Source organism: Callorhinus ursinus, unplaced genomic scaffold (assembly GCF_003265705.2).
Source record: "Callorhinus ursinus isolate GAN/ISIS: 27379988/994484 unplaced genomic scaffold, GSC_fseal_2.0 scaffold17, whole genome shotgun sequence".
Classification (NCBI taxonomy): Eukaryota; Metazoa; Chordata; class Mammalia; order Carnivora; family Otariidae; genus Callorhinus; species Callorhinus ursinus.
The window spans coordinates 36,148,061-36,162,038 of NW_027397079.1; the positions used below are offsets into that span (position 1 = coordinate 36,148,061).

At 37.5% G+C, this 13,978-nt stretch overlaps 1 protein-coding gene and 1 pseudogene across 1 annotated transcript in view; both read left to right on the forward strand.

Annotated features, from left to right (window-relative positions):
- The first annotated feature begins 553 nt into the window (after window positions 1-553).
- On the forward strand, window positions 554-1,832 carry LOC112834475 (SWI/SNF-related matrix-associated actin-dependent regulator of chromatin subfamily E member 1 pseudogene; annotated as a pseudogene).
- Window positions 1,833-5,238: 3,406 nt separating this feature from the next.
- Window positions 5,239-13,978, forward strand: part of LOC112834434 (disintegrin and metalloproteinase domain-containing protein 5-like) — a 137,061-nt gene continuing 128,321 nt past the window's right edge. Inside the window, exons 1-3 of the mRNA XM_073902638.1 lie at window positions 5,239-5,554; window positions 6,347-6,426; window positions 6,613-6,736. Coding sequence (XP_073758739.1) covers window positions 5,239-5,554; window positions 6,347-6,426; window positions 6,613-6,736 — 520 coding nt within the window. The remainder of the gene's footprint in view (window positions 5,555-6,346; window positions 6,427-6,612; window positions 6,737-13,978) is intronic.

Sequence of the window (13,978 nt, forward strand, 5' to 3'; positions counted from 1 at the left end):
TTGGCACAACTCTATTCCAGTTAGGTATTTTGGGTTGCAGAAGGACTTGGTGAAATTTGTGATGCATTCTGTTTCAACTAAAGTCAAATAAATACCTAGCAGTAGACATTCAAACTGAGTATACACTATGGCAGAGTTTATACCCTATCAAAGATCTGCTAAAAATCATGCCACCACACCACTGAAGAATGACACACAGACAGTGATATCTTGATCTGGTCGCTAAGAGCCCAAAGCATTGGAGACAATAATAAAGCACTTATTGTAAGAAGAATTCTAAAGATGTCCCTCCAAAATTCCTGTCCCTTAATTATTCAATCGAACATTAATCTAGGTATTCCTGCAAAGGGACTTTGCAGATGTAATTAAGGTTGCTAATCGGTGTATATTAAAATAGAGAAATTATCCTGGGCACATTTTGTAATTCTAAGATAATCAGTAAAAGAAAAATTTAAAAACTACATAGTTGTCATGCCAATAAAGAAAGAAAATGGATTAAGAAAGAATGATCAGGCGCGGGACAAAGGGAAATGAGGCTGGAGCTGTGGGCGCTTTTTCTGCCCGCGGTGTCTCAGATTCATTCTTAAGGAACTGAGAACTTAATCTTCCAAAATGTCAAAAAGACCATCTTATGCCCCACCTCCCACCCCAGCTCCTGCAACACAAATGCCCAGCACACCAGGGTTTGTGGGATACAGTCCATACAGTCATCTTGCCTACAACAACTACAGGCTGGGAAGGAACCCGGGCACCAACAGCCAGGTCTCGGCATCCTCTGGTATTACGATTCCAAAATCCCCAAAGCCACCAGATAAACGGCTGATGCCCTACATGAGGTACAGCAGAAAGGTCTGGGGCCAAGTAAAACCTTCCAACCCTGACCTCAAGTTGTCGGAGATTGGCAAGATTATTGGTGGCATGTGGCGAGATCTCACTGATGAAGAAAAACAAGAATATTTAAATGAATACAAAGCAGAAAAGATAGAGTACAGTGACTCTATGAAGGCCTATCATAATTCCCCTGCATATCTTGCTTACATAAATGCAAAAAGTCGTGCAGAAGCTGCTTTAGGGGAAGAAAGACAACAGAGAGAGTCTCGCATGGAGAAAGGAGAACCGTACATGAGCATTCAGCCTGCTGAAGATCCAGACAATTATGATGATGGCTTCTCCATGAAGCATACAGCCACCACCTGTTTCCAGAGAAACCACCGCCTCATCAGTGAAATCCTTAGTGAGAGTGTAGTGCCAGACATCCGGTCAGTTGTCACAACAGCTAGAATGCAGGTCCTCAAATGACAGGTCCAGTCCTTAATGGTTCATCAGTGAAAACTAGAAGCTGAACTTCTTCAAACAGAGGAGCGACACCAGGAAAAGAAGAGGAAATTCCTGGAAAGCACAGATTCGTTTAACAATGAACTTAAAAGGTTGTGTGGTTTGAAAGTAGAAGTGGATATGGAAAATATTGCTGCTGAAATTGCACAGGCAGAGGAACAGGTTCGAAGGGCAGGAGGAAAGAGAGAAAGAAGCAGCAGAACAGGATGAATGCAGTTCCTGAGGAAGAACAAGCTGCTAGCAAGACCAAGGAGAAGAAGGATGACGAGAGCATCCCGATGGAGACAGAGGAGACACACCTTGAAGAAGTGACGGAAAGCCAACAGAATGGTGAAGAAGGCACATCTGCTCCTGAGGACAAGGAGAGCAGGCAGGAGGGGGTGGACAGTATGGCTGAGGAAGGGACCACTGACAGTAACACCGGCTCAGGGAGCAACAGGGCCACGGTGGAGAAGCCACCCATAGACCTCACACCGGAAGACGAGAAGAAAGAATAAATGTTGCTTGTTTTATGTATTCTAAATACCTTTTCAAATGAAAAAAAAAAAAGTTTTTTGAGTTAAAAAAAAAAAAGAAGAAAGCATTATCAATCCAAAGGATGGCAAGAAAGGAGAAAAACTGGCATAAAAGGGACAAGGCAAGCAGAAAGTCAATAGGAAGATGATACATTACAATCCAACATATCAATAATTTCAAGTTGATTAAATGGCCCCCTTAAAATACAGAGATTATTAATATAATTGGAAATAAATATAAACTGAATTATGTACTTATTCTTTGAAATTAGTTGGAATATTTTAAGACCTAGGACATGATCATTTTGTTAATGTTTCATGAGTGGTTGGGAAGAATGTGTGTTCTCTATAGTTGATTTAGAATTGTATGAATGTTTAATAAGTCAGACTTATTTGAGTCATTCAATTATCTTATATTTTTATTAAATTTTGTCTGAATTTTGACCTGTCAATAATTATAAAAGGTGTGTTCAAATTTCCAACTCTGATGATGCTTTTGCCAATTTTTCCCTATATTCCTACAATTTTTGTTGATATATTTTTAGTATTCTTAGTTATATAAGTACATGCTTAGAATCAAATTGAGAAAATTGTTATTTTGACATCTCCCCTCTTCATACCTTCCATAATATTAATGATGTCAAATATTGTTAAATTAAAATTTAGTTCTAGGTTATTAGAAATACACATTATCATTGTTTCATTTGGTCAGATTTTCTTACATTTAAAATCCTACAGGAGACCACAGGCAGCAACCTCTTTGACCTCGGCCACAGCAACTTCTTGCTAGACACATCTTCAAAGGCAAGGGAAACACAAGCAAAAATGAACTATTGGGACTTCATCAAGATAAAAAGCTTCTTGCACAGCCAAGGAAATAGTCGGCAAAACTAAAAGGCAACCTATGGAATGGGAGAAGATATTTGCAAATGTCTTATCAGAAAAGTTAGTATCCAAAATCTGTAAAGAACTCATCAAACTCAACACCCAAAAAACAAAAAATTCTTTTAGGAAACGGGCAGAAGACATGAACAGACATTTCTCCAAAGAAGACATACAAATGGCACATGAAAAAAAGCTCCACATCACTAGTCATCAGGGAAATACAAATCAAAACCACAATGAGATACCACCTCAAACCTGTCAAAATGGCTAAAATTAACAACTCAGGAAACAACAGCTGTTGGCGAGGATGCAGAGAAAGGAGAACCCTCCTACACTGCTGGTGGGAATGTAAACTGGTGCACTCTGGAAGACAGTATGGAGATTCCTCAAAAAGTGAAAAATAGAGCTACCCTACAACCCAGCAATTGCACTACTCAGTATTTATCCAAAAGATACAAACATAGTGATTTGAAGAGGCACCTACACCCTAATGTTTCTAGCAGCAATGTCTGCAACAGCCAAAACATGGAAAGAGCCCAGATGTCCATTGACAGATGAATGGATAAAAAAGATGTGAACTATATATATATACATACATATATAAATATGTACATATTTATATATGTATGTATATATATGTATATACATATATATGTATATATATACATATATATATACATATTCCACTATATATAGGGGAATATTACTCAGCCATCAAAAAGAATGAAATCTTGCCATTTGCAACGATGTGGGTGGAACTAGAGACTATTAGGCAAAGCAAAATAAGTTAGTCAGGGAGACAAATACCATATAATTTCACTCAGATATGGAATTTAAGAAACAAAACATGAACATAGGGGAAGGGAAGGGAAAACAAGTTGAAAACAGAGAGGGAGAAAAACCATAAGAGACTCTTAAGTATAGGAAACAAACTCAGGGTTTCTGGAGGGGAGGTGGGTGAGGGGATGGGGTCACTGGGTGATGGACATTTAAGAGGGCACTTGATGGAATGAGCACTGGGTGTTATATGCAACTGAGGAATCACTAAATTCTACCTCTAAAACTAATAATACACTATATGTTAATTAAATTGAATTTAAATAAAAAATTAAAAAAATCATGTCCTGATATTTGAATAATATTTCAAAGTTCTTTTCGGTCAACACTTTAATAACCCACTGATTTCACGCATCCAGTATGGCTCTTGCTGTCAATCTGGCTCTTGTTCCTTGATAGGTGATCTCTTGTAGATTTCAGAATTTTCTATTCGCCATCATTTTCAATTTCAGATTTGTTTTTCCTTCAATGCCCCATTTAACATATGGGTCATTTCTAAGGTCATTTTCTTATTTTTGAAATCAAGAGAAACTTTCCTATTATCCCTTTAAATATTTCCTTCTATTTTAATTTTTCTCTCCTTCTGGAAATGCTATTATCTGGATAATGATAATGAGATAGATATTCTTCTATCTCAATTTTATTATTTTATTTTCTATTTTTTATTCTTTCCTGGGAGAGTTTGTCAAGCTGATATTACAAGTTTCTAATTCATTAAGTAGTATATAACCATCCTGTTCTTTTCCCATCTATTGTGATTTATTTCTTGTTCACTTGGTTCTTTTTAAAGATTATTTGCTACTGTTATATTCTGCAAATAACTTCATTTAGTTTTTGGGATAGCCAAACAATTTCAAAGTGAATTTATAAACATGCTTTTGACATATATTAAAGCAAAATTATAGTTAATGTGGGGTGTGGCTGTATTTTTTATGTTTTTACTATCATATGGGCTAGGATCTATGAAAAAGAATGCCTGTAGACTCTAAAAATCAAAATGTTGTTGCTCCTCATAAAGGCAGAATGCAGTTAGGTTTAATTAAAGTAGTAAAAACTAGGGGCTGCAGGAAAACTAGTGTGTCAATAATAATTTGGGATATTAAAGATGATTGTTTGGAAGAGTCTATATTTGACAAGGGATTGTACTGGGGTCTTCTGCATTCAACAGCTGTCCCATAATGCCTTATCGAACCAACTTAAATTTATAAAAGTCATAGTGTTTGCCACGGTTTGTTTGTTTGTTTGTTTTTCAAATATAAGCATTTCACCTGTTTGGATGGTATGTAAGTGCCATAGGAGGAGACTCATTGCTAGCAGTAACTTGAGCATTTTTATCTTTGTTCTTTCTCCTCGCTGAAACTAGAAATTACTTCAGAGATCCTTGGTCTAAGTACAAGATACAAACGAAAGCCTCAACCAGGCACCACTCTAATCTGAGAATTGAAAATGTCAGTCTTGGGCACCTGGGTGGCTCAGTTGGTTAGGCGACTTGCTTTCGGCTCAGGTCATGATATTGGGAGTCCCCGGATCGAGTCCCACATCTCGGGCTCCCGTCTGTTTCTCCCTCTAACCCTCCCAACTCTCATGTGTGCGCTCTCTCGGTTTTCTCTCTCAAATAAATAATTAAAAAAAAGAAAGGAAAATATCAGTTTTTCCTTCCTTAACGATGAGGCCAATGTGCGTGGGTTTTGACAGTCTGTCTCGAGCTCTCCCTGGTCGGCCTAGTTACAGAGCTAAGCCACCTCCAGGGGCAGCAGGGGCAGCAGAGCGAGCGGAGAGCCCTCGGCTTTCCAGCGGAGCGCCCCGGCGTTTCCCTCTCCGCGTGCGCACCTGCCGCGCTCAGCGGTCCTGCGCAAGCTGCGCCTCCACCTTCACGAACGCTTCAACTGCTGTTACAACGCCAGCCCCGCTCCAAGACAGCGGAGCCATGTTCCTTCTTCTGGTCCTTCTCACCCGGCTTGAATTGCTGCACGCAGGCTCCGGTAAGTCCAGATACTTGTTACTGCTTGTCATCCAGGCTCGCGGGGGGAGGAGGGGACTGTGTTCGCTTAGGGGACTGTATTTTTTGGACCAGGCCCCAGGCCCAGACCTTATCCCAGCCCCGCGCTCTCCTTTACCCACTTTCTTCTTGCCGTTCGCTTCAGCGTCGGTGGCCAAAAAAGCAGAGGCAGCCTCCAGGCAGAAAATCTTTTCACGTCTCTGGGCTGGTATTCTTGTCTGTAAAACGGACAAAAATGAAATAGTGGGGTATTTTCCACACACAAAATTCTGCCATAAAGAACCTATTTGTCAATGATTTCCTGATTTGGTGACTGCTATCCTCCACCTGCTCTACTGAAAATTGGAAGATCACTCTTGTAGTCAGTATTCTGTATCTTTCCCTGCAAATGATCCCATTTTCTTGCTGAACCTGTGTTTCTCTTTTGCACACCTCTTTTACAATACCATAGTTTGTTATTTAGTATTACCGAGCCAAACGGTCCAACTGCCTAACCGGGGATCTCTCTCTCTGTCTCTTACTCTATGTGTGTGTGTCTGTCTGTGTGTAGAGATTGAGAGAGAGAGAGAAAATAAAGACTTGACATCTTGACAAGGGCCAAGAAATTTGTGGGTAAGGACGACCAGACCAGAAACACAGTGGAAAGGAAGGGTAGATACATAGATTATACCGAAAAATATTGGGTAATGTAGAGAAACAAATGAGGGATTGGATTTAAGAAATGGATAATGTAGGATTGTAGGTATCAAAATAACTTTGCTTATTTTTATTTTAGATCCTCATAAAACATTTATGCAGACCACAGTTCCTGAGAAGATTTCACCATCTGATGCAAAAGGAAATCCAGAAAATAATGTAATTGGGAAATATTTTTATTTCTTAAATTGTGTTAAGTTGCCTTTAATATCAAGACCAAAATTGCTGAATAGAGGTGGGAACAGAATTCTTGGAGGCAGAGCTGACAGCTGGAACTGGGTTCACAACAAGGAGCAATTTGAAGTGTAGGAATATGTGTGACTCTGTATGTGTGTTTCTGTTGAGGTGAAGGATTTTACAGATAGGATCCACCAGGGCCAGGACGAGGGAGAAGCAGACAAAGTGCTTGACTCAGGCAGAAAATTTAAGGGAATAGCAAAAAACGAATTCCCCCAGGACCAAGATAAAGGTATGGCCGGTGGGGTGAGTCAGGGTCAGACACTGTCTTTCTTTAAAACTTGATAACTTGTTCATCATGGATTTTTTTTTGCACTAATTTTGATTGTCTAAAATATTGTATTGAAATAGTATTCTTTTTTTTTTTTGATTATTGAATTTTCTGGTCCCCTACTCCTAGGCCTCATGATTTCCTCCAGCTACTTGCCTCAGCTTTCAGAGTCCCTGAGGAGCTGAAAGATGATCTGTTAATTAGCTTGTAGGGGAGCCTGCATATTATCCTTCTCTAATTCCCCAGAAAAATCTACTTCTCACTTGGTTCCTTCTACTATAGGATAATCTAATGCTAGTCATAATTATGTGTCTCCAAATTAATTTTTTTCTTTTTCGTGGTTTTTAAAAAACTTCCTTCTGTGTTTTACGTAAGGATACACTGTATCAGGTTTCTCCTTCTCCGTTACCCCTAGTTCTCTGAAGGTAACCTCTCCTCCCCATATTCTATTTCTTTACATTTTCTTCCTGTAGTAGCTGGGTTTTATTTACCACCCACACCCCAAACCCCACCCACCACCCACCAAGTGAATTCTTAGTCATGCAAAGTATGTGAGTGCTACTCCAGCTTTTTATTTTTTTTCTGATTGGAAAGAAGGGGCTCCGCTGGACTTCTTGTTTAGTTTCCTTCTTCCTGAAATGAATACCAACCCTCTCTCTCTATTATTTATCACTGAGGAGATGATCTTTGAGTTCTCCACTTGTCCAATCTCTAGCATGTTTAAAAAGTCATTTAATAATATGAAATTTTAGTGTGTTTCTTTTAACTATAACAATTTTAAAAGCTTCCTTTTAATATTTTTGCAACAGAAAATTATTCTTAATGTGGAATATGTTTGTATTTTAATATATTCAATATAATATGAGGGAGGACCTGCAAAAGTAAGAATGCCTGGGAGGCACATAGAGACCTCCCAGATTTAAGAAATAAAAACATGGGTACCTAATTAATTTGGAATTATTTCTAATTGCCTATGCATATGTACATAAAGATAAAAAAGAAGTATTGTGTGGGCATACTAAATAATTTTAAATACTAAAAATTATTTGTTGTTCATCTGAAACAAATTGTAAGTATTGTTGACTAAGAAAAGAGGTGGAATTGAAACATAAGAAAAGCATTTATTTGGGGTCTCAGAATTGCATTTCAAGAAGCAGATTCAGTAGCAATCCAAATTGTGTTCCCGTAGGGAACAACAACAACAAAAAAGTGTTTTTAAAACAAAAGAGGGTGCTCCTATATGTTGTTGACAAAGAATTTTGGTTAGTGTTGGTGGCAGAAAACTAATCTTGGCTGAATATAATTGGTTGCTAAGACAATCACTAAGGAAAGTCTCTTCCTATAGCAAATGCTTGATCTGAGTTGTTGGAATATCTGCAGTTTGGCTCAGTTCACAGCTTTGGCCTAGTGCAAAAGTTCATGGTTCCACCCTGTGAAGACATGCATAAATCCCTTTTCCTTTATGGCCTCCTGGATCCATTTTAAAACCCCTTGACATAAGTGACTTCATTTCATTACACCTTTCACAGTATCTAAATTATGTACCTCTTTCTTGAACTGTATTTCCCTGATGATTTGACTTATCAATTTAGATTTATCAATTTCTTGTTTTACAGAATTCGCGTATGAAACTCCTTGCAATTATTCCATTTATATTGTAACATGGTTTCTACAGTGGTCACATATAATTTATTTCATTCTTTTTCCCAATGAACATTTAGTGGTAAAAAAAACAATACTGGACATTAGCATTGTGAAGTTAACAACTCTCATCATTGTTCTTAGCTTGCTTTTGCATTCTTCAACATTATGTTGTATTTCTTAATCAACAGTCTTTTAAAATGTTGTTCACTGGCAAAACCAGAATATTTTCATCAAATTTTATTGTCTTCTTCTTCAGCACTACATAGGATGACTCTACTTCTTCCCATGCTGGAAAACTATTTAGTAACATCCAGATAAAAGAACTGAATTCTTCAAGGTATTAAAATATTTCAAAAGATAGAGCAAGTGCCATACTAATTATCCACTTCAAGTTGGAATTTCTTTTCCTGTTCGTAAGGAATGTTTACCCTTTTGAGCATAGACTTGACACCAGAGGGATACATTTTGAGGACAGGGCTCAATTCTTTCTTCAACACAATTTTATACAATGGAACATTTCAATAACACTGCTCTTCTTCCAGTTTGCAAAATCCTATTGCTAAAGAGGTAACTCTGAAAAAGAAATACATAGGCCTCGCTTTGCGAGATTATGTAAAAAGTCAACAAGAATATTTTGGGCCTTGTTTTAGAATTAAAGCATGATTTCAGTGCTTTAAATAAACTGAGGATTCTCCCAACTGCACTTGTTCAAGAGAGCCAATGGGTTTAGTGAATGCAAGAGAATTGAAGAATACTGAACATCAGCAAAATCATAAAAATCTTTTAATCACTCACTTCAAACAGCTTAGATGATGAAGCAAGAAAGCAATAGCTTGACAATAATCTCACTGTCGAGAGAAAGGACATCAGGTGCTCTTTGATATGGCAAGGACAGCCAACACCTTCTTAGAATTATTCATGCTTTGCTTCAGTTTCTTTTTTTTCTCTTTTTAAAAAATTTTATTTTTGCAAGAGAAAGAGAGAGAGAGAGAACGAGCATGGGAGAGAGCATGAGTTGGGGGGAGGGGCAGAGGGAGAAGCAGACTGCCCGCCAAGCAGGGAGCCCCATGAAAGACTCATTCCCCGGACCCTGGGATCATGACCAGGCTGAAGGTAGATGCTTAGCCGACCGAGCCACCCAGGTGCCCTGCTTCAGTTTCAAATTAAATTTTCTGCATATTTATACAAACACCCACAAAAATTTGTACTTACATTACCTCCACAAAAGCAGTACAATTTTTCTTATTAACTCAATAAGGGAGTCTCTACACAAGTTTGCTGTTGTCTCTGAAGTCTTATATGGAAGGGATTTTACTTTCAAATAGCCTTATAAGCAGGCTCTGTTCTCATGAGAAAAATGTTATACAAGCAAAGAAAACATTTTTCTGCATTGTGATTACTTGTACCTGGGGCTGTGCCCTAACAGTTGACATGTGTAGATCTCTGATGACTTATGTAATTGCAAGGGAAGCCATTACATTCTTTAATTATCACAGTGGATTTCAACTGGGCACCTGAAATTTTGCTTGCAATTTTGGAATCAGAAAATACTTCTGGTAATTGTACATTCAAATAGTCATCTAAGTAGAAAGACTGATGTGCAAAACCATTAGCGTCTGTTGCATTTCTTATATCTTTTGAATTTTTCTCAATCCAAAAAATTTGTTGTATCACCTTCTTTGGTACTATATGAGGCAATCACTCATCTCTTTTGCTTAGCTGTTGGTGTATGTGGGTTTATATTTGACTTTCCACCATTTTTTATGTTAAATGAACAATTGCATACTGTACAAAGAGCTTCAAAAGGACTTTTACTTTACAGTTGGTAAAACTGTATAGAATTTTGACATTTGGGATTTAAATATACACAAAAATAGATAATAGTCCAAAATATTTCAAAAAGAATTGAAAATATTGAGTTGGATAATCTCACAGCTGAGTTGGTGAATCTGTCACAAGTCCAAACTCATAGCTGATCAAATGAATTGAACCATTGAAAGGGTTGCAAACTTGTAAAATAAACAATAAACTTGATATGAAATATCAGTATTTTATGATATAAAATAAACACTGAACTTGATATGTGATTCAAAAAAGTAATGAGCTTCCAGTTTGCCTGTAAGGGCCAGTCTTCTTGAACAAACCCAGAGCTAATCTCACATAAGATTTTGGGAAGTCTTGTGTTCAGGGATTAGTGGCCTTTCAGAAGGGAGAGTATTTAGGTATGGACATGCTCTCAGCTGTGTTAATGTAGTTGGTGGAGTAAGGCTCTTGTTGATCACATCCTTAGTGGAGTGAGGCATTGACTGATGCTTCCTTAGGGCCTAGGGCTGTCACTGATTTGCTGACTCCAGAAGCTAGTTATTTGAGTGTGGCTGTTGGTGATTGGCTGATTTTCTGATTGTGCATTCTGACCAGTTCTCTCTAACAGTGGTTACCTGTTCATGACTTGGGACTTTGGCCAGAGAAAGCCTTTCCCTTTCTTGAATATGAAAAATAAGTATTTTTAATTCTCAGTCTCTCCTTTTGGATTTTCCTCAGATAAGCCTACACGGAGAGTTGAGAGATCATATAGGTCTTTATTTCTGAAGGTATGATTTTTGGCTTGTGTTGCCATTTAAATGATTTAAACACCGGCTATTGTGGTGGAAAAGAGCTCTGACTATGAAAGTTTTGTAATTTATTGAAAAAAGCTGAATATAGAATATTTTGGGTGTTCTGACAAGGTCAGTTCAGGGCATAGGGTAAAAATTGTTAAATTAAGGACTGTCCATATGTACAAGATGCCTAGCAACTCTAAACACACACCAAGATCTATTTAGGAATGAAAAAGAAATAATTTACTTGCACATTTCTGAGTGTCCTAAATGACTTCTTTGAGTTAGATAAAGGAATTAAAGGCAGCCGAGGCCTGTTGTTCCAAATCCTCACATGATTTGATGAAATAGAACACTCATTACTATCTGTTACACAAAAAAAGAGGCCCACTTAGTTTAGTGAGCAAAGAAGTAATACTAATTGCTTTTCCTTTTGTTCTTTCTTCCTTGGTTTCTGGGCTGAAAAGTATTATGGTACAAACATTTTGCCCTAGAAACTTATATTAATAACAAATGATGATTCCTCTTAAAGCCCGAATTGACTGAGCCAAGGCTATTTAAGGGAAAATTGGAACAGTAAGGTAGAGTCTCAGGGTATTCTCCAACATACCAAATGTATGCCACCTGAAGCTGCTCTTTACAAACCCTTGGAACTTGATTATTACTAATATTCTTTGGTGTTCATGTCCTAGTATCTTATAGGGGTGGTGTAGTATTTTCATGTTGCTTGGTTTTACTTACATAATAATGTTTGCATACTTTTTCCCACCACAACCACCAGACTCCTAGTTCTATTTTAGATGAATTTTGTGAATGATGGTGGTATACATAATTCCTTCCAGAAGAACAACCAAAATGAACAATATGAAAAATCTTTTTCATCATTCCTGCAACTACAAGTCTTACTAATAGAGCAAACTAAAGAAGACATGGCCACATATAAAATATGACCCAGAATATCTTTGAGATCCTCACATCCCCCCAACCACCCTGCCCCCACATAAAGCAGTGAAGGTGGGAAATTCATTAATTTCTGCTTAGTTAGGAAGAATTATCAGTGTGCTGCAGAATGTCCTCCAGTTCATTCCAGCAATCGTGTAATATGTTCTTAAGTCAGTTTCTGTGATGAATTATCACTAAATTTGAATTTAGTGTTTTTGAAATACTACATTGAGGATTTTTTTGGACCTCAGGCACTGATGTATACTATGCTCCTCCAATTTCATACCACACTATGATTAATGGTTCCATCCAGCCCCTTATTATTATACTTTTTCCCTTATTCCTGGTCCCCATTCCCATTTCCCTCTTCCATCCAATGATAACCATACCCGTGTACTTGATATATTTCTTTATATCTGTATATACATCTGTATTATATTGCAGTAGACAGAATTCTGAGATGTCCTTCAAGAGTCCTACTTCTTGATGTGCACCCTGTATAATTCCCTCTTGAGGATCAGTGAGACCTGTAAATATGATAGGGTGGTCACTGCATTGATTAATTTATGTTTTTGAGACTCCATCACAGCTTTTTGGAGTGTTCCTCCACCTGACCCCAAAGAAAACACAAACTGCCATGCTGTGAACTTCCTATGCAGACCTCGTGGTAGAGGAGCATCTTTGAGCGGAAAGCAACCTTGGCATCCTTTCCTTTAACCCCTGGCAGTCATTGATCTTTTCACTGTCTCCATAGTTTTGCCTTTTCCAGAATGTCATATAGTTGGACTCACCTAATAAATAGCCTTTTAAGATTGTCTTCTTCCACTTAGTAATATTCACTTAAGTTTCCTCCATGTCTTCTCATGGCTTGTTAGCTCATTTCTTTTTAATGCTGAATAATATTCCATTGTTGGGATGTACCACAGTTGATCCATTCAATTACCAATGACATCTTGTTTGCTTGAAAATTTTGGCAATTATGAATAAAGCTGCAACAAACATCTATGTGCAGGTTTTTGTGTGTTTTTTTGTTTTCATCTCCTTTGGGTAAAAATCAAGGATTGTGATCGTTAGATCATATGATAAGAGTATGTTTAATTTTGTAGGAAACTGCCAGACTTCTTCTAAAATGGCTGTACTATTTTATGTTCCTGCCAGCAGCAAAAGAGAGTTCTTGTTGCTCCACATCCTTGCTAGAATTTGGTGTTGTCAGGATTCTGGATTTTGGCCATCGTAATAGGCATGTAGTGGTATCTCAATGTTTTAATTTCACTATTCACTAATAACTTATGATGTGGAATATCTTTTCATATGCTTATCTGCCATTTGTATATCTTTGGTGAGGTATCTGGTTCTTTTTCCCATTTTTAATAGGGTTGTTCATTTGAATTATAAGAGTTCTTTCTATATTTTGGATAACAGTCCCTTATCAGATGTATCTTTTGCAAATATCCCTCCCAGTCTGTGGCTTGTTTTCTCGTTGTCTCAGAATTTAATCAATTAATTTCAATTTATTAATATTTTATTTCTTCCTAATTGCTATTTGCATTTCATTTAAGGCATTTTTGCCTACTGCAGGGTTATATAATATATCCCAGTGTTTTTGTGTAGGAGCTTTATTTTCCTTTTAACATTTAGTCTGTGAGCTATCTGGATTTGTTTTTTCTATCATGAGATAGAGAAGTCAAAGTTCATTGTCTTTTCCATATGGATACTGAGCAGCATGTATGGAAGGGCATTTGTCCTCCTCAGATTATAAAGGTAACTTTACTGAAGATCAGATAAACATATATTTGTGGCTCTTTCAGGATTCTTCATTCTGTGCCATTGGACTGCTCATCAAAATTTTGGCCCATATTTCACTGCCCTAATTGCTGTAGCTTTATAAGTCAATACAGGTTGGTGTAGGCACTCCTACTTTTTTTTTTTCATATTCTTGTCTTGACTATTCTAAGTGCAATCAACTTGTTCATATCCACAAATGACCTGCTATGATTTTACCGAGTTTGCATTGAATCTA